General features: G+C 33.3%; 1 protein-coding gene across 1 annotated transcript; it reads left to right on the top strand.

The window, feature by feature from the left end:
• The first annotated feature begins 850 nt into the window (after positions 1 to 850).
• Positions 851 to 26,410, top strand: LOC148622911 (46 kDa FK506-binding nuclear protein-like). Its single transcript, XM_088573247.1, has 13 exons — positions 851 to 952; positions 7,903 to 7,989; positions 8,462 to 8,617; positions 9,358 to 9,471; positions 10,719 to 10,796; positions 13,827 to 13,933; positions 15,069 to 15,105; positions 16,626 to 16,753; positions 20,270 to 20,353; positions 22,394 to 22,513; positions 23,002 to 23,131; positions 24,634 to 24,682; positions 25,017 to 26,410. Exons 1-13 carry the CDS (start codon positions 919 to 921, stop codon positions 25,093 to 25,095), a joined length of 1,203 nt encoding a protein of 400 aa, XP_088429373.1. The 5' UTR covers positions 851 to 918; the 3' UTR covers positions 25,096 to 26,410.
• The last annotated feature ends 794 nt before the right edge of the window (positions 26,411 to 27,204 follow it).

The following is a 27,204-nucleotide window of genomic DNA, read 5'->3' as shown; positions in this document are numbered from 1 at the left end:
AAACCGTATAAGCCAAAGACTAATTTATTGAAAATAAACATCATGGAATGAGAAAATAAACTCGCAATTAGAAATTGTTCTGTTTATAAATTAAGTTATTTTGTTTGCATTTTCGGCACATCCAATAGGTTGATTTTTTGGCGGATTTTTAAATCTAGCACACGATGATACTATTCATAATATCCATCACAAACAATTGGAGAACGGGAGCTCATATCCTCGTCACACAAATAACAATGCCACTCAGCTTCCACATGCTTACATGATACATTTTTCTGTAATTCCCTTCGCTTTACACGGTTCGTCAGCCATTACTTCAACGGTAGCCAATGAAAACAAATAGAATCAAGTAGCCCTGTGGAATGGAAATCATTTTGCTTAAGGTTCATCATCACTTTCGACTAAAATTGCCTCTATTTCACTATTAATTTCCCCTGACTACAGTCAAACCTTGTATCTATCAGGCGCGTAGATGAGGCCAAATTGAAGTGTAGGCAAAATTACGGCATTTTATCTAAAAAAAAATGGCAAAATTAAGTGCAGGCAGAAGCTTTTTTGCCTAACGCCGGCTACGCGCCTGTCTATAAAAAAATTTAATTATTTTTCTTATTGTTACTTTGCCGGGTAACTATCCAGTGTCTTCTCTTAACTCGGCTTGTTCACCCTAGCCGCGTGCATTTTGAATTTTTGAAGAAATAGTGCATTTGTTGTGAAAACAGGAGCGACAGTCTTTAAATTGGCTTAGTTTTAATGCACAATGTAGGTAATCGTTTGTTGGCAAATGATGGAAGCGTAGGTCCACAAAGTTCAATTTTAGTATTCATGCGCTCCGTAGTTTACGACAGTTTCTTTCTATTTATATATATAGACCAGTTTACGACAGTAACGAAAACACGTGTGTCTCAAGAAAGGATTTAAATGCACATCAAAGAAGTTAAAAATATGTTTTGGGGTAAATTTTAGGACTGCATGTAGCTTTTAATATGCTTCTCTGAACATTTTTTGATAGTTGAAGCATGCTTTCTTCAAAGATTACGTAGTGTTTTGTAACTTTTTTACATTGATCATTGCACTAAATCTACAGAGAAGCCCTCAGAAGGTAAAAATGTGTAACCCGTACCAGTACCAACTTTTCCCCGTGCCCAAATAATATTTTGCTAAAATATTCATTCTTATGGTATGCTAAGAACTGAAAATTGCATGAGATGTGGAAAAGTCCGTTTCAATTCATTTCTCATCAAGAATATGAAATGTATATTTTTTCTGATATTTCTTACACTGATTTCTTACTAGTTCTATAAGATATCATAGTACTGAATTACTGAGTCAATGTAGCCTTCATATTTCGCTCTGTTTCTTAATGCAAAATCACATTTCATAATCATAAAAAAGGTTGTAATATAATATTAAGCTAGGGTCGGGAAAGTAGTATTTTTACCATTCCGTTTATTTGCTGTCATGCTGAGCAGCCATGGCTTTTTGAGTTGACAAGACGAATGCTGAATGGGGGAAAATGACTCACAACCTTTTTCTTACTTTTCACACACACAGATTTAAAAATATACATGTAAATTTACTCTTCCATGTTGTTGTTTTTTTTTTTTTTTTTTTTTTCGCTTTTTTAAATCATTTCACTACATAGCTTTTGCTTTTACTTATCATAGAATTGAGGCAAATATTTATACAGCTTCCAACTTCTCTCTTAGTTATACATGGACAAAGACTCTTTAGTTAAACCATTGTTGAATCCTGTGGTGTCTGATTACTTTCAAAATGAATTATGACCATGCAATCATACCAAAGCACCAACACAGTAGTTCACCCGAAACCAAGGTGCTTTCACCTCTACTAAATAGAGTTACTTACACTGTAACAGAGTCATGAAATGGAGCAGTCGTGAGAGATGCAAAAAGGCTTCTCAAGACTGTGATAGAAACAATCTGCATTTTCATGTCATTCAAACATCTTGTATCTTTCTGTACTAATGGACCTCATGTATTTGTTTAATGGCCAAATCAGATAATTAGCAAGTCCCATACCTATTAAATGCAATGCTGTCAAAATATTCTAAATTAACAGAAGCTGAAAACTTTTGGTAAATAACATTTTTACTATCTATTCTAAACTTAGACAAAAACAAGTACATTACACAGTTTTCAACATGTGTTAATTGTAAATATGTGTGTATGTATTAAGATGACAAACCATCAGTTGAAACTAAGTTTTTGTACTGTTTACAAGTAACACATTTTTTTTTTACCTATAATTTTCTACATTTCATTCTGCGTCGGAAAAAGAATACATGTTACAAGTATTTGTTGGTACATACAATTTATGTATAGCATGCAATGCCTATACTTTAGCTGTTGTTGCATAATTATAAACTGATTCAAAATGTTCAAACCTTCTTGAGTTTGTAACATGAATATTATCTTACATTACACAGCAAAAAAGGGTAAATTATCAGGACTATGAGCTCATGATACATTCATACCTATTTATCATAAACTAACAGAGTACAAAGAACATTTTACAAATATTGTACATCAATGATACATAAAAAAATTAAACAGGATTAATACAGAGGATTTGACATGATGCTCGTCTGTTGAGATGCGTGCGGGGTGACCCAAAAGCACTGTACTAACGAGTTGACTGTCCCTTCAATATTAAAATATATAAAACTTTGTCTCTCAAATACTATTTTCAGCTATTTTAAGTCTACATCTAAAAATTGTCAGGCAAGTAAATATATTTAGATTTGTCATGATGCTCAACTGATAATGCGAGGGTACTAGCGGGGGCTCGGCTCCAGATTTAGAAAAAAAAATCTGTTCATTCCCTCAAGATAATCAAAACTTGTTCGCAATTAGTATCTGTCATGAAAGAATTGTGTCTACATTAGGGAGTGCTTTCGTGCAGTATCCCACCTTATTTAATCGAACTATTTCCCGTTTTTCGTCAGCTTCAGAAACTTTTCTTCTAAGGTCACATGAGATATTCATACGCATGAGGTGGCCGGTGACTGTAACAATTTTTCACCACATGATCAACAGTCCGAACAAGTCATTAAATAGTGCAAAAATATTACACGGATTTCTAAATAAAATGGAAAATGCAAAATTTCCCTTGCATGGTTATTTTTACTCCTTTTCATTTCACGTTTCACTCTTTTCCATTCACAATGGTATTGATCACGGATGCATGTGAGTGCTACCGCAAATTATGATATTTAGCAAGATTTTCATGTGATGCCTAGGTCAATTTCAGCCACTGTCGTGGCTTCATTGACAAAAATTACGCATTTTATTTTATCTTTCATGTTTTCATCAGATATTTTCATTTTCTGCTTATAATCAAAATCACATTTTGACTATAAACAAAATATGAAAATATTTGATGAAAACATGAAAGATGAATATAAAATGCGTGGTTTTATGTTATAGAACTAATTTCTTACTTGATCGGTTTTCTGAAGTGAAAAGGTCTAAAATGTGTAACTGCAATTTACCATACCCAACTATTTATTGACTATTTCTCACTGTCCTGTCCAATTTTTACGTTTTTCTAAGATCATGAAGACTTTGGATAAAGTTTTGAAAAATTTGATATTGTTTTCAAAAAGAAGTGATTGAGTTTGAATTCTGTACCATACCTAGCGTCAATCCCCATACCAGCAAAGAATGGATATGATCTTATCTAGAATGAAAAACAAAGTCTCATAAACAGAGTCTGATGCGATTTTAATTTATCATCAATGAAAATTTAGGTAATATTATAATGTTCTAATGTCAAATATACATTAAAGTAGCACAGATAACAGAAATATCAGACTTTTTTTTGGGGGGGGGGGGGTTACAGGAATTTTGGGTTACACATTTTATACCTTTTGAAAACAGAAAATCAAATAAAATCTGATTAATAAATAAAAATTTTTCGACAAACATTTTAAAAATCATTAACTCTAGCCTAACCATCATGTCATTTTATAGATTTGTACCAACATCCAGCTGGAAAAAGGAAGTAATAATGAAGAAATTGGCAAAATAGTATTTGGGTAATGGGAAAAGTTGGTACGGGTACAGGTTACACATTTTAGACCATACCGATAAAAATAAAATCCATGATTTAGGTCGAGAATGCCAGTCATTGACCAGCAAATTTTGCAAATGACCAATGACCATTTTCCAATATCAGACATAAAAAATTGTTTACCCTTATATATTACAGTCTGCGTGTTTTTACTAGTGTCTAAACACAGGGGCTTGCTCCCACTATCAACTGTTGTCTACACATTCAAGAAGTCAATTGTTCTTCAATAATGTCATTGACATCCCAAGTCTGAACGGAATGATGTGTGGGTGCTTCACAGGGTACATGTAAAAGAATGCCAAAATGATTCCTAGCAAGTTTTTTTCTTATTTCTATTTGTTGTTTTCTATTGATCAAATGTCTTGTCTTTTTTTTACCTTCAGTGCAATGTACTAAAACCAACCTGCTCTTCATGAATAACAGAATTTGTATAGGAGGAAAAAGAGAAATACTTCTAAATTATGAAAATATAACAAAAAAGGAAAATAATATAAAACTTTAAACATACAATTTCAACAATGAATTATGTTTTTGATTTCACTGGAAGTTGGCATTTATCACACAGAACATTTTGTCACCTGTAAATATGATTATGTAATTGATTTTGTCACATGTACTAGCGTCAAGTATTCACTAAATAGGAAAAAAGAAAATTGACATGCATGTAATTTGTTTATTTGTAGAGGTCTTATAAAATTTTCGAGGATTCCTTTTAATGTCTTAAATAATATGCAAAATGACTTCAGAGTAGCCTTGAAATAAAGCAGTTGACCAGACCCAAAACTAATACAATTACCTGAATAATAGTATATTTAGCTGAGAAGAATTCACAATTTTCGAACTTAATAGAACGCTTATCTTGTCAAGCATCAATTTTAGAAAAAAAGTATAAAACCATCTTCACAGCCAATAGTTTTCGATTCCTGCTAGACATGGTGTTGGTTATTTTTCATGTAAACAGCAACTCAGTGATGAACAGAAATTCCAACTTCTACTTACTATAAAATCCTTGCTTCTAGAAAATAATTTCAATCTGTCCAGGAATTAAATTTTTGTTGTTCCTAGGTATGGGGCCCAAGAGAACATCTCAGTGTTCTTGCAATTGGTAAGAAAGAGATGCTGGACTCAAATATAATCCTCATTAAAATTGCTGCTTTTGCAGTCGATGTTTTCAATTCTGATCAGACGATGTCATTATAAAAACAGACAGAGTGACAGATAATCACAAAACATATCTTGAATTATAAAATTAAAAAAAAAAACAAAAATTTATTAGAAAAGGGGTACTCCATTTTCAGTGTGATAATACTAACAATGACATATATTATTTTGTTACATAATGCAGAAGTTGTGAAAAAATAGTGAAAGTTTGCATCTACATGGTCATAGAGCTCGATGACTCTCATTTAGCATATTTACACTAAGCACACCAATAGTTTGAACTTGACTTTCATATGGATTCAGGGTGAAACAAACCAAGCAAATTGGCATTAACCTTGAACTTTACTTGGGACCACCCTCAAATTTCATTTTGAATCCACCACTGGGCATGGGCCTTGTTAGAGAACTTGAAGTCTTACCCTTTGGTGTCTGAAATTTCCCTGTCTTGCACTCTCAGTTGTGTTAGATTCTTAATGCCTGTGGTCTTTGTCTTAAGGGATGACCCAGAAAGAACTACAATTCAAGTCAATGAGATACCTGAATATGTCATCATTGTATGATTACCATTAAGTTATCTCATGTGTTTAATATAATTTTAGGTACATTTTCACTTGATATCTCTGCCTCACAACTTTTATTATTGTCCTCTTTTTCACATAGAATATTAGTTGTATTGCATAAAGTAGTATTTCTATGAAATGATTTACCATCAATACATTATTTAGTTAATAACAAGTCTTGGAAGGAAGTGTTTGCCATCACAGAAAATGTTTTATCAAGTAAATCTTTATGGTGAGAGAAAATTTCCATATTTTTTCTTTTTTGAGCATGAAAAAAAAGTTTTATTATAATTTACACATTTTCAAGTGTCAATACAGCTGTAGTGGAAAAAAGTAATTGAAGCTATTGGTCATTTGACAGCACATGAAAGGTATCTATTGTTATGTGATCAACGAGGTGTGACATTGTTAAGTAAGTCAGAATTCTAGTGATCTCAATCTATTTCATGTCACCTAAGTTTTCTGGTTAGGTCAGTTTAATAATGCATGTATTATGTATAAATATGAACCACTTTAATATGGTAGGTCAATCGTATTAGGTACATGTACATGTATGCAGTTGCATTAGCATTACTGTACTACAATGCTGTATCTGTATCATGCATATATGCCCCCACTGTCACAGTCTGTTGACTTAGAAATTTTAAATTTCACAAGATTTTCATGTTACCATAATTTTTCTGATTTGGTCAGTTTGATATGAACCACTTATGCCAGGTAATCATATTTGGTATGTAGTTGCATTAGCATCACTACTTCACAGTTTATATGTCTTTCATGCGAGACTTAGGTATTACTCTTTGCTTGTGTATGTCCATGTTAAGATTTTCAAGCTAAGTTTCCTGATTAAACCAGTTTAATATAAACAACATGCTAATTGAATCATATTTGGTATGCAGTTCTATAAGTACCACTGTATCACAGTTTTGTATCTATATCATGCATAGACCCCTGCAGTCATGGTCTATTGACTGAAAAAACACCACTTCATCACAGTATCATATACTGTGAAAGTACTATTGTTCGTGGGGTACCAAATTTCATGGTTTTCGTGGATAGGCCAAACCACAAATTTGGTTCTGAACGAAAAGGGGATTTCCATTCATGTGTATACATAATTTTCTGAAAATCTCAAAACCACAAATTCAGGAACCCACAAATTTGTGTTTCATCCCTCCTAATCCACAAAAGTTGTTATCCACGAATAAAAGTACTTTCACAGTATTCAATCAATAAACTATACATGAGTAATCTGTGATAACAGCTTATTAATTTAAGGACACCCCTACAATTTATCTCTCGGTATTATATGTCACTTCTACTTGTCTAATATGGAAGCATTGCATATATTAGTTGAGCACCCTGAGTTTCACCGTTCATAAAGACTAACATTGAAAATATCCACTATATGTTCAGGCATTTCAAAATAGAACAGTGGGTTAAATGTAGCCCAACCTTCTACTTCCATAATGGCCATAAGAGTTCCAGTGTACTGATAGGATTGTGTTATACACACAAAAGCCAAAATTAATAAATCAGTAACAACTGGTGACTTCATATGATGATGTTTGGAATTTGGCATCTGCCATGGCAGAAATTGTAGAAATACACCAAGAATATCTGCCCTGACAGATGCCAAATTTCAAGAGGTCAAATATTGCCCAACTCACACTGTTTAATCTTAACATCATAATAAATGAACAGAATAAAAATTCATAATAAATCAGAAATTGTGATTAACCTCATTTCCTTGGTTGTTTTTGAACTGGTAATAGTAGTAACAAATTTCATATTGAAACGGTAAGATATATATTTATTAAAACTCCAGTAAATAAGTGTCTGTGTTCAAGTTGTGTTTTGATTTGAAAATGAATTAATTTTTTGATGGAGTGTTCTAAATATGACAATTATATATGATCTTTTTGATCAAAAGTTGTAAAAGAAAAAGTTATTACATAAACTATTTGGCAATAAATATATTTTGTAGATTTCTTCATAAAGTGGTCTGAGCAAGAAAACATTCCTTTTTTTATAATAAGATAAGTTATATTAAGGTAAGATGATTCACAGGTATTTTTTTACATTTAAGGTGTAACTCTCGATGGAGGAAAGCGATACACGCAGACAGTGGAGAGATCTTTCCATCTCTCCATGGCAGCATTAGAGCCTGCAAAAGGTAACTGATGAAGTATACAGATCCTTTTTGAAGTGTAAAACTTCAAAGTTAGTAGAGAATAATGATATTGGGTATAAATCAAGAAATGTAGCCTCCCTACCCCTGAACTTGACATAAGGCATCATTATCTTTAAGAAAAAAGACTTGTATTGTACAAGTATTTTTTTTCTTTGAAATTATAGAGTTGTATTTGCATCTTGTGACGAAAACAGGTCTTGTTTGTTCAAGAGGCACATGACATATTATTTCTGTGTGATTAAAAAATCCTTTTTTAAAAATAGTAATTCTGTGGTCAAAACCAGTACAAAGTGCATGTTTGTTTAGACCACTAAAATGAAAATTAGCTCTGACATATGTAGACTACTAGTATTTTCATAATTAAAATATCTCTCTTCTTGTTTTAAAATTGAAAACTTCGATGTAGAAAGGAAGTAATACAATTGAGTATTAATTGGATGTTAATTTTTCTCAGAGAAGGGGGCTGATACTATTGTGTCATTGATGATTCAGCATGAGAAAGCAGAGTTTATGTTGTGTACCTTACAACAAGGAAAACTTCACCAACAGCCTCTAGATCTAAACTTCACTGAAGGAGAAGAAGTCACATTCTTCCTAAGTAATAATAAAGGTAATTCAATGGATTAAAGTAATGTCAAACAGATACTGAAATCATTTATATTATCAAGGGATAATAAGTTTTCATAACCTTTGTCTGTTTAATCTGTGAAAGTATTCATTCATTGATATTTTCAATGTATTTTAACTGTTGGAACAAAAGTACTATCACAACTGGGTACATGGTATTTAGAAGCTATATATTCAAGGTTTTTTATACTTTAGTTGAATAAAATATGCCTTAAAACATCAAAAAAGTAACTTTTTGAATGCATTTAATGCAATTTAAACAAGCAATTGTTTCCTTACTTTAGATTAATATAAGATTCTAGTCAAGTGTATGCATAATTTTATAAACTCAGATATCAATTAAAATGCCATACTAGGCAAATTCTGGCTTACATCTTTCGATTCAAAATTTTTTTTTGCATATCATATTGCTGAATTATATAAAAAAAAATTTCATTAAAGAACTTGTGCTTTGTTTACCATAAATATCAGCAAAAAATACAGAAGCATCAGCAGTGGGCTGATTCAGATATGCCAAAATCTAAAGAAATGGCTTAAATGTGAACACTTGAAATAGAGATGATCTACATACAAAATGTATCAAACCATATAAAAAAGATTTTACATAAAACTGAAGATAAAGGAAACAAGTCATCACACAAAAATTTTATGTACCCAGCTGAGTGATTCATTCTATCTGAAGCCATCAACCAGTCTACATATTTCTGTACTTGATTTTTACAGGCGTGGTACATCTGACAGGGTTCTTGGTAGAAGATGACCAATACCCTGATGATTTTGATCCATCCTTAATGGAGCCATCCTCAGATGATGAGGATGATTCAGATGAAGATGAAGGTTAGTTGAATGGTTTTCTATAACATCTTGGGCAATTTTAATATGTTTTAAATTGGTTAAATATGAAAACTTCAATTTATGGCGTGTTGTTCCATAGCTAAACATCTCAAAAGCTTAAATAAGCAGTAAATCAGTGATAAGGAAATATATATTGACTGATAAGATAGTGGACAAGAAAGATTTTGTTGAAAAATTTAGAAATTGCAGAAAAGTCAGTTGCAGATATTAAATGCACCAAAGTACCAGCTGAATATAGATATTTTTTTTGAAATATGTTATTATAAAATTGAAATGTGTTTTATTTTCACTACATATAAAAGCCTTTCATGTACATGTATAGCTTTTTATTTCCAAAGTTTGCATTTCTCATTGGTTTAAGGAAGTGAACTATTTACAGATTGTTCAGAGATCAACCATATTAAGCAGATTACATATACAATGACATTATAGTGTTTCTATTTGCACTAGAGGAACCATTTTCAACAGTTAATCATTAAAAAGTTGAACAAGCTTTGACATGGACTTGCCTATTAAAAAAATACTGACAATCTGACAATTTTTTTTCAAAAGCTCCCCTGATCTACTTATGTTTCAAAGCTAAATAGTGTTTGAAAGACCACAAGACCTAGTATTCTTGAATGCAGTAAGCTGAGGCAACACCTCTGACAAGCTGTATTGGGCTGAGGCAGCACCTCAGATCAGCTGTATTGAGCTGAAGCAGCAGTTCAGACAAGCTGCATTGGGCTGATGTAGCATCACAAATGAGTTGTATTGGGCTGAAGTAGCATCACAGACAAGCTGTATAGGGCTGAGGCAGCACCTCAGACGAGCTGTTTTGGACTGAGGCAGCACCTCAGACAAGCTGTATTAGGCTGATGTAGCACCACAGAGAAGCAATATTAGGCTGAGGCAGCATCTGAGCCACATACAAACTTCCACGTCCCAATATGATACTTTGGACATAGTACTGTAAACGAACTAATTTGCGTTATTTTCATGGTAGACAGAAAACCGCAAAAAAAAGTACACATGAAATTGATTTTTTTTGCACTACATAATGGTAATAATTTTTTGGAACTGCGAAAATTGATACCCACAAATAATGTTCACTTGACAGAATCCGTGAAAAATTATTAACCACAAAAGTTAATACGTTTACAGTACCTGGCCAATATGAAAAATACTATTTTATAACCCTTTAGTATAGACCACTTTGGACCAATCGTATAATTATGTTTTGATTCCAGTGCCAGCTCTGATAGGTGATGAAGATGATAGTGAGGATGATGATGATGATGATGATGATGAAGGACAAATGGTGTCAGGTGAATAATAATATGAGTGTTGAAATAATAATCACTTTCAAATCAAGTAAAATAATTAATAGATTAATGTTTTCAATAAATTCTTTGAATGTAATATTGATTTATAAAATATACTTATTGCTGAAATTGAATGTCTGTGGTCATGAAATGCAAAATTATGTTTTGTTTATAGAGAAGAAAGTGGATACAGGTAATATGTCAAAGGAATAACAATCCTTCCATACTGACAAAAAGACAAAGGCAATCTCTGGGTCTTCATTAGAAACAATCCTACCATACTGACAAAAAGACAAAGGCAATCTCTGGGTCTTCATTAGAAACAATCCTATCATACTGACAAAAAGACAAAGGCAATCTCTGGGTCTTCATTAGAAACAATCCTACCGTACTGACAGAAAGAATTGTCAAAGGCATTCTCGGGGTCTTCATTAGAAACAATCCTATCATACTGACAAAAAGACAAAGGCAATCTCTGGGTCTTCATTAGAAACAATCCTACCGTACTGACAGAAAGAATTGTCAAAGGCAATCTCTGGGTCTTCATTAGAAACAATTCTACCATACTGACAAAAAGACAAAGGCAATCTCTGGGTCTTCATTAGAGACAATCCTACCGTACTGACAGAAAGAATTGTCAAAGGCAATCTCTGGGTCTTCATTAGAAACAATTCTACCATACTGACAAAAAGACAAAGGCAATCTCTGGGTCTTCATTAGAGACAATCCTACCGTACTGACAGAAAGAATTGTCAAAGGCAATCTCTGGGTCTTCATTAGAAACAATTCTACCATACTGACAAAAAGACAATGGCAATCTCTGGGTCTTCATTAGAGACAATCCTACCGTACTGACAGAAAGAATTGTCAAAGGCATTCTCTGGGTCTTCATTAGAAACAATCCTATCATACTGACAAAAAGACAAAGGCAATCTCTGGGTCTTCATTAGAGACAATCCTACCATACTGACAGAAAGAATTGTCAAAGGCAATCTCTGGGTCTTCATTAGAAACAATCCTACCATACTGACAAAAAGACAAAGGCAATCTCTGGGTCTTCATTAGAAACAATCCTATCATACTGACAAAAAGACAAAGGCAATCTCTGGGTCTTCATTAGAGACAATCCTACCGTACTGACAGAAAGAATTGTCAAAGGCAATCTCTGGGTCTTCATTAGAAACAATTCTACCATACTGACAAAAAGACAAAGGCAATCTCTGGGTCTTCATTAGAGACAATCCTACCGTACTGACAGAAAGAATTGTCAAAGGCATTCTCGGGGTCTTCATTAGAAACAATCCTATCATACTGACAAAAAGACAAAGGCAATCTCTGGGTCTTCATTAGAAACAATCCTACCGTACTGACAGAAAGAATTGTCAAAGGCAATCTCTGGGTCTTCATTAGAAACAATTCTACCATACTGACAAAAAGACAAAGGCAATCTCTGGGTCTTCATTAGAGACAATCCTATTGTACTGACAGAAAGAATTGTCAAAGGCAATCTCCGGGTCTTCATTAGAAACAATTCTACCATACTGACAAAAAGACAAAGGCAATCTCTGGGTCTTCATTAGAGACAATCCTACCATACTGACAGAAAGAATTGTTAAAGGCAATCTCGGGGTCTTCATTAGAAACAATTCTACCATACTGACAAAAAGACAATGGCAATCTCTGGGTCTTCATTAGAGACAATCCTACCGTACTGACAGAAAGAATTGTCAAAGGCATTCTCTGGGTCTTCATTAGAAACAATCCTATCATACTGCCAAAAGACAAAGGCAATCTCTGGGTCTTCATTAGAGACAATCCTACCGTACTGACAGAAAGAATTGTCAAAGGCAATCTCTGGGTCTTCATTAGAAACAATTCTACCATACTGACAAAAAGACAAAGGCAATCTCTGGGTCTTCATTAGAGACAATCCTACCGTACTGACAGAAAGAATTGTCAAAGGCAATCTCTGGGTCTTCATTAGAAACAATTCTACCATACTGACAAAAAGACAAAGGCAATCTCTGGGTCTTCATTAGAAACAATCCTACCGTACTGACAGAAAGAATTGTCAAAGGCAATCTCCGGGTCTTCATTAGAAACAATCCTACCATACTGACAAAAAGACAAAGGCAATCTCTGGGTCTTCATTAGAAACAATCCTATCATACTGACAAAAAGACAATGGCAATCTCTGGGTCTTCATTAGAAACAATCCTACCGTACTGACAGAAAGAATTGTCTAAAGCTATCTCTGGGTCTTCATTAGAAACAATCCTATCATACTGACAAAAAGACAAAGGCAATCTGTCGGTCTTTGTTAGAAACAATCCTACCAGACTGACAAAAAGACAAAGGCAATCTGTGGGTCTTCATTAGAAACAATCCTACCATACTGACAGAAAGAATTGTCAAAGGCAACCTTTGGGTCTTCATTAGAAACAATCCCACCATACTGACAAAAAGACAAAGGCAATCTCTGGGTCTTCATTAGAAACAATCCTACCATACTGACATAAAGACAAAGTCAGTCTCTGGGTCTTCATTAGAAAGTAAGAAAATTCCTGCACTCAATATCTGATAAATACTGTGTTAACACAATAGTGGCCATTTCATAATTATCAGTCATTCTTCCTTCTTTTTACAATTCTATCAGACATTGTTTAGTTTTGAGAACATGTTATGATAGTTGAAGTATCTGCTAGGACAGTATGATGTAACTAGAGTATAATGCCTGTTCATATTTTAGATCTTTCACCATAAAATAACTATGACCTTGACCCCATGAAATTGAGTTGATGTTCATTCCATTTGAATACTAAACATTTATTTTCTAGTCAGGCATTTCTAGAAATACAAGATTATATTTTCTTAATCACACTCATCTTACTCTATTTTAAAGAATTTTACTTCCAATAAAAATGTAATAGAATATTTTTATGTAAATCTTTCTTCTTTTATTATGCTTATCATTTATGTTCTTATAATTACTAAAACTGGTAGAAAGAATATTAGTGTTCTTTTTAATTTAAGCTGGGAAAAAAAGGAAAAAGCAAAAAAAGAAGGAAGCTATAAAAAAGAAAAAGATAAAGATGGAGGCAGGAGAAGATGATGAAGATGATGATGATGATTTTGCAGAAGTAAGACACATTCTATAAGTAACAATGTATGATTCACAATGATCAACTTCAGCACTAGATGTCATAGTTACAGCCCATGCAATGAGTGTTTTACCTGTCTGTCTGTCTGTCTGTCATGTGAGCATGGGCATGTTTATTAAGGTTCTTTGAATTTTTACTTGTGTCACTATCAGTGAAAGCAGGTCTAGTAGGCTCTGGTGTACTTCATTCATCAGACTACTGGTTACCAACTTTCTGTAATCTATTATTCAAACTTTGCTCACAGTTGATATAGGTATTGGAGATATACACCTCCTGTTATGGAGAAATTTTATGAATTTTTTCCGGTGTTTTAGTATGTTGAACATAGCCATTTTTTGACACTTCCTGCTGTGGACAGTACCTACATTGTGTAATCTTTAACTAAAAAAGATGATAACAAAATTATTCAAAGTTTTCAGTATGTTTTTATACTTATTGAAGTTGTGAACCTCCTAGAATGAAGAAACATTATTGAAAAGATTTCTTACATTTTTAGCATGTTGAACTTAACCATTTTTGTCACTTTATGCTGTGGACAGTACCTAATTTTATGTAGTCTGTAACTCAAAAAGTATTGCATCCATATTATTCAAACTTTGCACTGTGTTTGTATATATATTGGAGATGTGCACCTGATAAGTGTACATACACACACACACACACACACACACACACACACACACACACACACACACACACACTTGTCAATAACTGTCCTGCCATCAATTCCAGTCTTTTATAGCAAAAATGACTATTTCTAATATACTGGAATTGATGGCAGGACAGTTATTGACAAGAAATTATTAGAACATATACTTTGTCGGCAATTTTAAATGTGTATCAGGACTCTCTGTTATGCAATAAAATGTCTTGGGTATACACTGCTCCAAGATTGCAAACACATGTCTGTCATTGCAAGTTAAGTTATGTTAATGGCCTTGTCCTGCTGTCTTTTTGCCAAGGAATTTTTTTAAAAGATTCTGTCTGCCTTTTAATAAAAAAAAATGAAAATTGGCCGAGTTTGCATGTGTATTGAATTGGAAGGTCAAAAGTTTTCTTTTCACAACATGTGAATGCCAAGCTGTTTTATTTGAATGGCTTTCCTTTGTTTTAGTTCTTTGGTGATGAAAGTATGGAAGATTCAGATGAAGGTTAGTTATTTAAGTTATTACTTAGTCAAGTAATTAATGACTGTTATAGGAAATATTTACTTACCTTTCATTGTGAATTTGTATGTTTTTTTTTTATTTGAGATAAAATACAGATCATGTTTAAATTTCATTTTGATCGAATTATTTATTCAACTGATAGCCATTTTGAGTTGTTTTTACCTCAAATTTATTTTTATTAATTTTATTTGAATATTAAAGAATTGTGAAAGTTGGTTCTTATTGGCTTTTATGGAGTCTTAACTAAAACAACATGGTGGGGTATCATTTAATGTCCCATTAGATGGTCTATATTTGGCTTTCAAGTTGAGCATGTGATGTACTCCTTGGTGGGACAGTTGGCTATGCTTTGCAGTACTATTTTTTAGCTCACCTGGCCGAAGGCCGTGTGAGCTATTGCCATCACTTAACGTCCATCATCGTCATTAACAATTTTTTCAAAACTCTTCTCCTCTGAAACTACTTGACCAATTGGAATCAAACTTGGTATGAATATTCCTTGGGGTATCCTGCATAGAACTGATGTGGGGATTTTTGATCCGTCAAAAAAAAAGGCCACTGTTACCAAAAACAGAACTTAGGGGTAAGACAGTAGTTTTTCGCTTATCTCCAAAACCGTTAGGTTTAGCCAAATTTTGACATGAGGTTTAAGTGTTCAGCATGATGAGATCTGTCTGTGGTCAAATTTTCATCCTAGTCTTTTAAGCCTTGTTGGAGTTACTGCCCTTTTTCAGCATTTTTTGCCATTTTTAATGCTACTTCTTTCAAAAATCTTATCTTCTGACACTACTTGTCCAATTGGAACCAAACTTGGTATGAATGGATCTTGAGGTATCCTGCATAGAATTGATTTAGGGATTTCTGATCCAATGAAAAACATGGGCGGCATTATTAAAAATAGAACATAGGGGTCAGACACTAATTGACCAATTGGAATCAAACTTGGTATGAATTTTCCTTGGGGTATCCTGCATAGAACTGGTATTAGGATTTTTGATCTCTCAAAAAACATGGCCACCATTACTAAAAATAGAACATAGGGGTCAGACATTAGTTTTTGGTATTTACAAATGTATCTCCAAAACCATTAAGTTTAACCAAACTCTTTCAGTTGCTAAAATGACCATTGACCATTATTATAAGGCCTTCATAAGTCTTCAGGGGTCAACATTGTCAGGTGACTCCTTGTAAGAGTTATTGCCTTGAAAGGTGAAAAATGTTGTATCTTTTTTACAGTTTTCAGCCAATATCTTGAAAACTACAATAAATAGAAAGAAACTTTCAATTGCTGAAATGATCCTCTACCTAAGTTCTACCGAAGTCTTCTTCAGTCAAAATTGTTGGACTACTCCTTGTCAAATTTGTTGGCCTTGAAAGACACTTTTACCAGGTTAGTGATTTAGGTTCCTGGGAACCTCTTGTTTACCAATAAGATCATTGGCAACTTTTTTAACTTATACAGATTTATTTTCATCATATCATATTGTAATGTTTTCATGTAGATGAGGAGGAAGAGGATAGTGTAATGACAAAACTGAAGAAAAAACAAAAATCAGGCAACAATAAGAAGAAAGCAGAAACACCTAAAATGAAGCAAGAATCACCAAAGGTCAAGGAAGAACAGCAGACTGTAAGCATTGTGCTTTTGTAGGTCCACAGCACTTTAGTAAAACAAGCAGGCTGTTTAACAACTCATAAAAAGTTATTTTCAAGGATAAAAAGACATTATTATCTGAGGGAACAAGTCATCATTAACACCATTGAAATGTTACATGTATATGATCCCTTGTTAGCTCACCTGGCCGAAGGCCATGTGAGCTATTGCCATCACTTGGCATCCGTCCTTGTCTGTCATCGTTGTTAATAATTTTTCTAAACTCTTCTCCTCTGAAACTACTTGACCAGTTGGAACCAAACTTGGTATGAATGTTCCCTGGGGTATCATGCATAGAACTGACGTGGGGATATTTGATCCATTGAAAAGCATGGCCGCCATTACTAAAAATAGAACATAGGGGTCAGACATTAGTTTTTCACTTATATCTACAAAACTGTTAGGTTTAACCCAATTCTGACAGAAATAAAAGTGTTCAGCATGATGAGATCTATCTTTGGTCAAATTTTCATTTTAATCTGATTAGCCGTGTTGGAGTTATTGCCCTTATTCGACGTTTATTTTGCTATTTTTAATGTTTTTTCTTTCAAAAATCTTCTCCTCTGACACTACTTGACCAATTGGAACCAAACTTGTTTGAATGTTCCTTGGGGTATCATGCATAGATCTGATATAGGGATTTTTGATCCGTCGAAAAACATGGCCACTGTTACTAAAAATAGAACAGGGGTCAGACATTAGTTTTTCGCATTTACAAATGTATCTCCAAAACCATTAGGTTTAGCTGAATTTCGAGAGAGGGTGAAAGTGTTCAGCATGATGAGATCTATTTGCTGTCAAATTTTCATTTTAATCTATTAATCCATGTTGGAGTTATTGTCCTTTTTCAAATTTTTTTGCTATTTTTAATGTTATTTCTTTCAAAAATCTTCTCCTCTGACACTATTTTACCAATTGAAACAAAACTCGGTATGAGTGATCCTTGGGGTATCCTTCATAGAACAGAAGTGGGGGTTTTTTGATCTGTCAGAAAACATGGCCATTGTTACTGAAAATAGAACATAGGTGTCAAGCAGTAGTTTTTTGCATATATCTCTAAAATTCTTAAGCTTAGCCAATTTTTTTCAATAGTTGAAACAATCCTTATTCTGAGGACTACAAAAGTCTTCAGGCATAAAAGTTTTCAGATGCTTTCTTATAAGAGTTATTGCCCTTGATAGGCAATTGAAATTGAAATTTTTTTTTACAGTTTTTAGCCAATGTCTTGAAAACTATGATGGATTTAGACTTTCATTTGCTGAAATGATTCTTATGATAAATCCTATCGAAGTTTTCTTGAGTCAAAATTGTTGGACAACTTCTTGTTTAATTTATTACCCTTGAAAAGCAAAATTTAACCAGGTGAGTAATTCAGGCTTCTAGGAGCCTCTTGTTTGTAACAAGAAAGATAACTTTTACTGCACTAAAATTGTTGATAACAATAACCTTGCCAACCACAATGTTCATTGATGAAGCACTTTGCAAATGATAAAGCCCAGATAAGCAGGGTTATATTTGGGCAAGAGTAATCAAGGGAACCAAGGTTATAGCAGTAATCAAAAGAATGTAATCCAGGGACAAAGACCAGACATGGAAAACAGACATTCACAACAAAGAACATAAAGTAACTAAAATCATACATACAAAGTAACAAAAGTAAATGAGCAACTCAGACTTCACTAAAAACTGGGAGCATGGACTAGGTGCACCGGTAGGGTAAGCGTCCTCTGCTTTTCTAGAAACACCCGCTGAGTTGCTCATAAAAGTCAAGTCCGGGGTAGACAAACGAGGAAAAGAAAAATATGACCCGTTGAATACATCAGTTTTCATGGTGCTGATGGATACACCATAACAATCCATGAGTTCATGATGACGACCATAAAACTTATGTAGTGATGACTTCAATCTTGTAGCAACATAACCCTGTTCCAGAAGCCTATTTGTTCTTAACGTATGAGTTGTGATATGAACACTCCATACGCAGGAGCCGAAGGGATGTTGCTACAGATGAAAGGAAATTTAACAATTCTGAATGAAAAGCCATCACGTTTGTCATAAAGTTTGGTCAATAGTTTTCCTTTACCATCGATTTCTAAGTGTAGGTCAAGATATGAGGCTGACTTCACAGTGTCTGTAGTATCCTTTATCTCAAGTTCTTTTGGGTAGATGCGATGTATCAAATCCCCGAAATTAGGATTGTTTAAAGATAATACCTGCAAAAAAAAAAGACAAAAAAGGTATATGATAATTACTGTCAATATACAAGGTTAACCTGTGGATTTCTGAAGTGTGGCATTTTTTATGCATATTGGACTCAGCATTTGTTGATCATATTTGACTGCTGATTTTTCCATCACTGTCTGTCATGTCTGTCAACGTCATTAACAATTTCTTCAAACATTTTATTCCTCTGAAACTACTGAATAGATTAACATGATATTTATAATGATTGTTCCTCAAAGTATCCTGCACAAAATGACCATTTGGATTTTTGATCGGTAAAAAAAACATGGCCATCATTACTAAAAATAGAACATAAAGGTCAGAGAGCCGATTTTTGCATATATCTCCAAAACCGTTAAGTTTAGCCACATTCTGATAAGTGAAAGTATTCAGCATGATGAGATCTATCTTTGGTCAATTTTTGGTGAAAATCTGTTGACCCTTGTTGGAGTTATTGCCCTTTTTGGACTTTTTTTTTGCTGTTTAGATGTTCTTACTTTCAAAAATCTTCTTAAAAACTACTGTACAGAATTCAATGAAAGTTGGTATTTTTGTTTTTGAGGGTATCCTTAACAAAATGACCATTTGGATTTTTGATCAGTTAAAAAACATGGCCACAGTTACTAAAAATAGAAGATAGGGGTCAAACAGTAGATTTTTGCATATATCTCCAAAACTGTTAGGTTTAGCCAAATTCTTTGAATTGCTGAAATATCCTTATTATAAGGCCTACAAAAGTCTCTGGGGATCAAAATTGTCAGACGCCTCCATGTAAGAGTTATTACCCTTGAGAGGTGAAAAATGACTTCTCTTTTTTTTTAGTTTTCAGCCTATATCTTGAAAACTATGATAAATAGAATGAAACTTTCAAATTGCTGAAATGATTCTTATTATAAGGCCTACAAAAGTCTCCTGGGATCAAAGTTGTCAGATGACTCCATATAAGAGTTATTGCCTTTAAAATGCCAAAAATTACGTTTTTTGCCGTTTTCAGTCAATTGATGAAATGATCCTCATGATAAGTCCTACCAGAGTCTTCATGGAGTCAAAATTGTTGGACAACTTCTTGTAAGAGTTATTGCCTTGAAAGGCAAAAATTTAACCAGATTAGCAATTCAGGCTCCTGAGAGCCTCTTGTTTGTATAAGTTGTAATGGTGAAAATCTTTTAGTGCCTCTCAGATGATTAGTCTGCTTTTAAACATATTCCAAATGTTTTTAATTGTTCAGAGCTTCCAGAAACCAAACTAAAATATTAAATACAATTTTAGCCTAAACAAACAGAGGATAGCCAAGGAGAAGGAAAGAAGAAAAAGAAAAAAAAGAAGAACAAGAACAAAGAAGGAAATGAACAAGTAATGTGTAGACAAAAACTATTTTTGGGGTTTGGATGTAAAGTAATTGTCGTCCATAACTTGACATATTTTTTAGAGTCTAACTGGCCACTGTAACTGATTTATTTATTTTGATCTTGAATTTGGACTAAAAATAATAAATTGAAATAATAAGTACATTTGTGTAACATACTTCACTTCATATTTGTGAGAACAGTTGCACTGAACTTTACTAAGTATGTATGGCTCTTCAACAAATTTTGTGAAGTACTAGATTTCTCGCCTGTATAATTATGAGCTCACTAGCCAAAGACCAAGTGAGGTTATGCCATAACTTGGTGTACATCGTCATGATCATGGACTAATTTTCAAAACTCTTCTCCTCTGAAACTACTAGACCGACAGGTTGTAAACTTGGCATGATTGTATCTGAGGGTGTTCTGCACAAAATGGCCGTTGTGATTTTTGATCCGTGAAAAAAACAGCCACTGTTACTAAAAAATATGACAAAGGGGTTTGAAGGCAGTTTTTGCAAATAACTCAAAAAACCGTTGCCTTTCTGGCATATGGTAATATTGTTCAGCATCATTAGATGGACCCATGCCCAAATTTTTAAAACGATTTGTCACCTGATGTAGGAGTTACGGCTCCTGAAACAGTTTTTTTTTTTTTTTTTTTTTTTTTTGCATTTTTCACATGTGCTACTTCGAAAAATCTTTTAAAAAAATATAGTGCAGAATTTAATGAAAGTTTGCATATTTGTTCCTGAGGGTTTCCCACACAAAATGTTTGGATTTTTGATTCGTGAAAAAACATGGCCGCAGTTCTTAAAATAAAGGATAGGGGTTTGAAGGCATTTTTTTGCATATTACTAAAAACAAAAACCATTGCCTTTAGCAAAATTTTTCAGGGTAATATTGTTCAGCATTAGAGACGGACCTATGCTGATATTTTGAAAACAATTTGTGTACTGATGTAGCAGTTACGGCCTCTGAAACAGTGGCAGTTACTAAAAATAGTACATAGGGGTCTGAAGGCAGTTTTTTGCAAATAACTCAAAAACCAATGCCTTAAGCATGAAGCAGACGTATACCGAAATTTAAAAAATGATTTGTCAACTGATGTGGGAGTTACGGCCCCTGAAACAGTTTTTTTAGGCATTTTTCGCACGTATAACTTTGAAATCCTTCTTCCTGAAACCATTGCACAGAATTTAATGAAAGTTTGCATATTTGTTCCTTAGGGTATCTCACACAAAATTACCGTTGGGATCTTTGATTCATGGAAAAACATGGCCGTAGTTACCAAAAATAGAACGTAGGGATCAGAAGGCAGTTCTTTGCATATAACTCAAAGACCTTTGCCAAAATTTTCTAAATCATTCATTGACTGATGTAGGAGTTACAGTTTTTGTGGGTTTTTCCACATGTACAATTTGGAAAATTTTCTCTAAAACCATTTGATATCATTTAATGAAAATAAGCATATTAGCTCTTTAGTGTATTGTGCTCAAAATGACTGTTGTGGTTTATTAATCCGTGAACAGATATGGCTGCCTATACTAAAAATGGAACATAGGGGTTGGAAGACAGTTTTTTTCAAAATAATTGTTAGCAAAATTCTGGTTCAGGTCATGCAAATGCTATTAAAAGCATTTCCTGCATTTGATAATTCAGTTGATTTTAACTTAGCCTGTCTCATTCCTTAAGTTTTTCAAATAAGCAAATATGTAGAACAACAGTACAAGAACTTTGCAAATTTACCTTTCTGCTTTCTGAAAAGTGTTGCTCAGAAATTAATTTTCATGAAGTAATGTTTGCTTACGCAAACTCCTTAGACACTTTGTCAGCTAGTTTATTTTATTTTATTTTTTTTTGATTGGGTAAGACTAGCTCCGTCAAACTCCAAATGACTTTATCATATTTGAATGAAACCCTCAGCATTCAAGTTACGTTAGTTTAACTAAAATATTATCTAGACACATATTTCTACAAAGTACCAAAGATACAATTGGACCAGAAGGTATGTTGTGGTATTAAGATTATTGATTATGTATTACAGACAGACTCATCAAATACACCAAAGCCTCAACAGCAACCTAAAAAGCAAGTCCTGGCAGGAGGAGTGGTTAGTGAAGACACTAAAGTAGGCCATGGACCAGTAGCACAGTCGGGAAAAATGGTATGTTTTTGTTTTTTGACATTATTTTGAACATATTTGAAGTTGGAATACTGGGGTTTCAGAGATGGGCATAGGCTCACGTGTGTTCACTCTCAGTGTTAAAAAATCCCATTTGATTGCTTTAATTGTATTAACATAGTTTTCTACTTTACTGGTCTAATGATAGTATGCTAATCTTGAATGAGGAGGTTGTTTTTAAATATCAATGATTTTAAATTGGTAGTTACTGCACTCCTCAAGAGGCTTTGCATAAAGAAGGTAGAGTAACATCTGATTAACTCTGTAGTCAGAATGATACGTTTATGTGGAATAACATGCCTTTTGTGTGCTGGTATTTTAATAGTCCTGCTAAGCAAGTGAGACTTAAACAAGCAGGAAATTTTCATTGTTTTAATTCTCCTTAACAACTACTGGAATTTTCAATTTACTTAAAAGAAAGTGACAAGGTTTAGCTTGTGATGACTAATTTCAAGTGATCCATTTTGTAGGTTCATGTATATTATACTGGTAAACTACAGAAAACAGGACAACAGTTTGACTCGTGTACATCAGGAAAACCTTTCCGATTCCGACTAGGAAAAGGGGAGGTAATTAAAGGCTGGGATAGTGGTGTTAGTGGTAAGTTAGTTCCCCTTGGTTATGTATTTAAATAAGGATTGTCCAAATGTTTTTTTCAATGGTGAGTATAAAATGTTTGAGGATGTTTTTTGATATAATATTACAAAATATAAATGTAATGCTGATCTTTGTTGTTAAGATTAAAGGTTACTAATTGAAGTTCTAATAAACATCCGTAGACTTTTCCTGGCAGTACATTGATTTAAATTGTATCAGAAATGTTTTCACTGTAAGAGCATAACTGAAAATGTAAACGACAATGCCTACATGGATGTTTTGACCAATCACTACACTTTTTAAGAACTAAACACAGCTGATTCCTTTAGAAGTACATGTTTCAAACCCTTACAATATGTCTATATTGACCATCCAACAGGTTGGGATTGAAATATTTAGGTTAACCCTCAACCTGGGATAGTATATTTCTCTCCTATACAAAAATGCATGTGGTTCTTTATCCTCTATAACATTATAGAGTATGGAAATGTCATTGTTTGGAAAAGTTTGGAAGGATGCACATTCAAGGGAATGTATGTGCATTTCATCTTCAAACAGTCTTTTGGTGGGATTTTATTTTCAGTGGCAGCTATATAATGTAGAATTTATATCTCCCATACGGGAAGCTCAAACATTGTAGTCTCCCTTTAAATGTGGGAAGGTAACTGGAATGCAAAAGAGGAGGTTACTCCCAATTTCAGGACTTGATCTCAACCTGTCCAAAGTACTTAATTTATTGACAAGTGAAGGTCCCACTTAGTGATGCACATTGTTTATAACATAAGCTGATAGAACTTAGTGTTGTACCAACCAAGATATTCAAGTTCTAAGCCTGATGTGTCATTTGACCACATACAAAAAGAATATATATCAGGAAACCAAAGTACATTTATATACCAACAGATTTCTAAAAACTATAGAAATATTCATCCATTTCAATAACAATTGTTGTGTCCCAGATACAAGGGACATAGGTAGTGACAGAAATGCAATCACAAACAAATGCACAAATTCAATGGATAGCATGAGAATATATACAACATGTGGCAGTTGTTTTTATACTTATCATTGTTTTGAATCTTGTTTTTTTTTAACACAACATATAGTATATTTAATGAATTCATGTGTTTTAAAATAGAATCTATTTTTGCACACCTTAACTTCTCAAGCTTTGCCTCTATAATTTCCCAAAGCAATAAATTACTTGCTCCACAATTTTCTTGAGGTAAGAAATCCAAAGAACAAGTAATCAAATGGGTGTGGCCTTAGTTCGAGAAGACTCAACAATAATAAATTCAGCTAAAAAAGACATTAATATTTTCATGGGAAGAATTCAATATTATGATTTGTGGCATGGGATAGAATAAGCAAACATGAAATTTTAATATCTATTTAATAGCAGAATTTGTATGTGATTTATTAATACAATAAACACTGATATCTGTACAAGATATTTGTTTGATATGTTCATTTATATAGAGACCATTAAAATGTTCTTTCCACAGGAATGAAAGTTGGTGGTAAAAGAAAACTCACGATCCCTTCACAGCAGGCGTAAGTATAATAAGTTATAGTGGGCTGTTAATACATTATTGAAATACACATAGAAATCTGTTATTCACCTTGTTAATGGTAAAGATTGTCACAGTAGATACTTCAAACACCTATTGTGTATATGTAGGTAAACAAAAATTTGATGAACAGGGAAAGTAAATACTGTAAGACATTTATTGTGGATGTTACTTATCATTTATTTTTTTAAATAATCAAGTTTTTTTAAGGGAAAAACACAAATACATATAGACCTACTATGTGCTGACAATACTTGTCAAGTATAAATTCAAAGGTTTCTACCATTTAAGTCTAGTATGCATGTCTTACATTGTAGGTATGGAAACACCCGACAGGGATCAATTCCTGCTGGCAGTACCCTTGTGTTTGAGGTAGAATTGAAATCTGTCAGCTGATATTATCAACTCTGTAATTTTATACCTCTTGAACATTTCACATTTTTACATGACAATTTATGGATATGATGTGACTTGATGGGAGTTGTGGTGTTGGTATTTTATGGATATGATGTGACTTGATGACAGTTGTGGTGTTAGTATCATACAGGGTGCTAGTTGTTATTTGTTAGAGAGATATTTTGTTTGGTTATTAAGTATTATATGTAATTGTAAATGTAAGTGGTCACAAAGAGAATGTCTATATATATATAGATGCTGTATGGGTACCAGAGGAACAAAGATGTATGATGTCAATATATATATATATATATAGATGCTGTATGGGTACCAGAGGAACAAAGATGTGTGATGGGCAAATAAACCTATCAAGATTTGAAACTTATTTCAATGAGTAATCACAATATTTTTTAATTCTCTTGGTATTTGTAAATAGTCATTTAATGCTACTACTGGTTGTAATTGGCTTATTATTCCAAGGTGTCTGTGTTTCTTGGTTGATTTTTCATGTATCCATTATGTGTTCACATTATTTCTTTGTTATATATTTTTTAGAAACCAATATCATGTATAAAACCCAGCAAAGCTGGAGTTGTCTTGTGTAAATCACTAGTTTATGTCATTTGTTAAAAACACTTTCTATTCATTACCCCCTGATTCTTAAATCTGTAGCTGATGAAAAGGACTTACTACTGAGTTCACACCATAGACTATATAATAGGTTTTGAAATAAACATTACCATTCAAGAATCTTGTTTACTTTATCTTATTTCTTCAAGAACTGTGGCAGCAGAGAAAATTTCAAATTTTAAGGTCTAAGGGAGATAACTCATCTACTAGGGTTACAATTAGTTGATGTATACCCAGTTGTGAGACATAATATGGTGAATTATAAAAGTTGTATTCAGATAATGTCAATGCACATATTTACATGTAATAAAATTTGATCATTCAAATTTTAGGGACCGGTTTGTTTCCATTTGGAAGTCCCTTTGGTCAGCAACACATGCTTGAAAAAAACTTTTCCCTGTAATGATGTATTTTCATCATGGCAAAATCTTTTGAAAAACAAAATTTTCATTTTATGACTTGTGGTTTGGACACAGTACTAAATACAAAATACATTGTATTTTTTTATGTTATAAGACTATCACCAGGCAGCAATTATCTATCGAAGAAAACACATAAATCTATTTTGAATGTAATTTGAAAGACACTTTATGCATCTTAACACTACTTGTAATGTAATGCATGTGCGTATGTCTGTATGTGCACTTGTTAATTGAAGAATAAAAATATCACAGTTTTGTTTTTATTTGAAAAATAGTTTTACTTACACAAAATTAGTAAAAGTATTTTAAAATGCCAACTCCATACTCCCTAGTGTATTGAACAAACCACTGAAACCCTCCTCATTTTTAGCTCACCTGGCCATAGGCCATGTGAGCTATTGCCATCACTTGGCGTTTGTTGTCGTCATCATTAACAATTTCTTCAAATATCTTCTCCTCTGAAACTACTGAATAGATTTGCATGAAACTTATAATGACTTTTCCTTAGAGTATCCTGCACAAAATGAGTGATTGGATTTTTGATCAGTAAAAAAACATGGCCATCGTTAATAAAAATTGAACATTGGGGTCAGACAGCAGATTTTTGCATATATCTCCAAAATCGTTAGGGTTAGCTAAACTACAGGGTAAAAGTATTCAGCATGATGAGTTCTATCTGTGGTCAAATTTTGGTGAGTCTGTTGACCTTTCTTGGAGTTATTGCCCTTTTTGGGCATTTTTTGCTGTTTTTGATGTTATTACTTTCAAAAATCTTCTTCTGAGAAACTACTGTACAGAATTCAATGAAAGTTGGTATTTTTGTTTTTTAGGGTATCCTTAACAATATGACTGCTTGGATTTTTAATTGGTTAAAAACATTGCCGTCTTTACTAAAAATAGAACATAGGGGTTGTGCAGTAGTTTTTTGCATATGTCTCCAAAACCGTTAGGTTTGACCAGTATCTTTCAATTGCTGAAATATCCTTATTATAAGGCCTACAAAAGTCTCCAGGGATCAAAGTTGTCAGACGACTCCATGTGAAGGTTATTACCCTTG

The sequence above is a fragment of the Perna viridis genome, chromosome 3 (genome assembly GCF_037379345.1).
Source record: "Perna viridis isolate PV_CMFRI_1.1 ecotype Kerala chromosome 3, ASM3737934v1, whole genome shotgun sequence".
Lineage (NCBI taxonomy): Eukaryota > Metazoa > Mollusca > Bivalvia > Mytilida > Mytilidae > Perna > Perna viridis.
Note: the sequence above shows the minus strand (reverse complement) of the source record. Positions and strands in the feature narration are given on the sequence as shown.

Coding starts and splice junctions, on each gene's coding strand:
- LOC148622911 (XM_088573247.1), top strand. CDS start 919: ATGCACATCAAAGAAGTTAAAAATATGTTTTGGG. Junction 953..7,902: donor AGTTAAAAATATGTTTTGGG/GTAAATTTTAGG, acceptor TTTACATTTAAG/GTGTAACTCTCGATGGAGGA. Junction 9,472..10,718: donor TGATTCAGATGAAGATGAAG/GTTAGTTGAATG, acceptor TTTTGATTCCAG/TGCCAGCTCTGATAGGTGAT.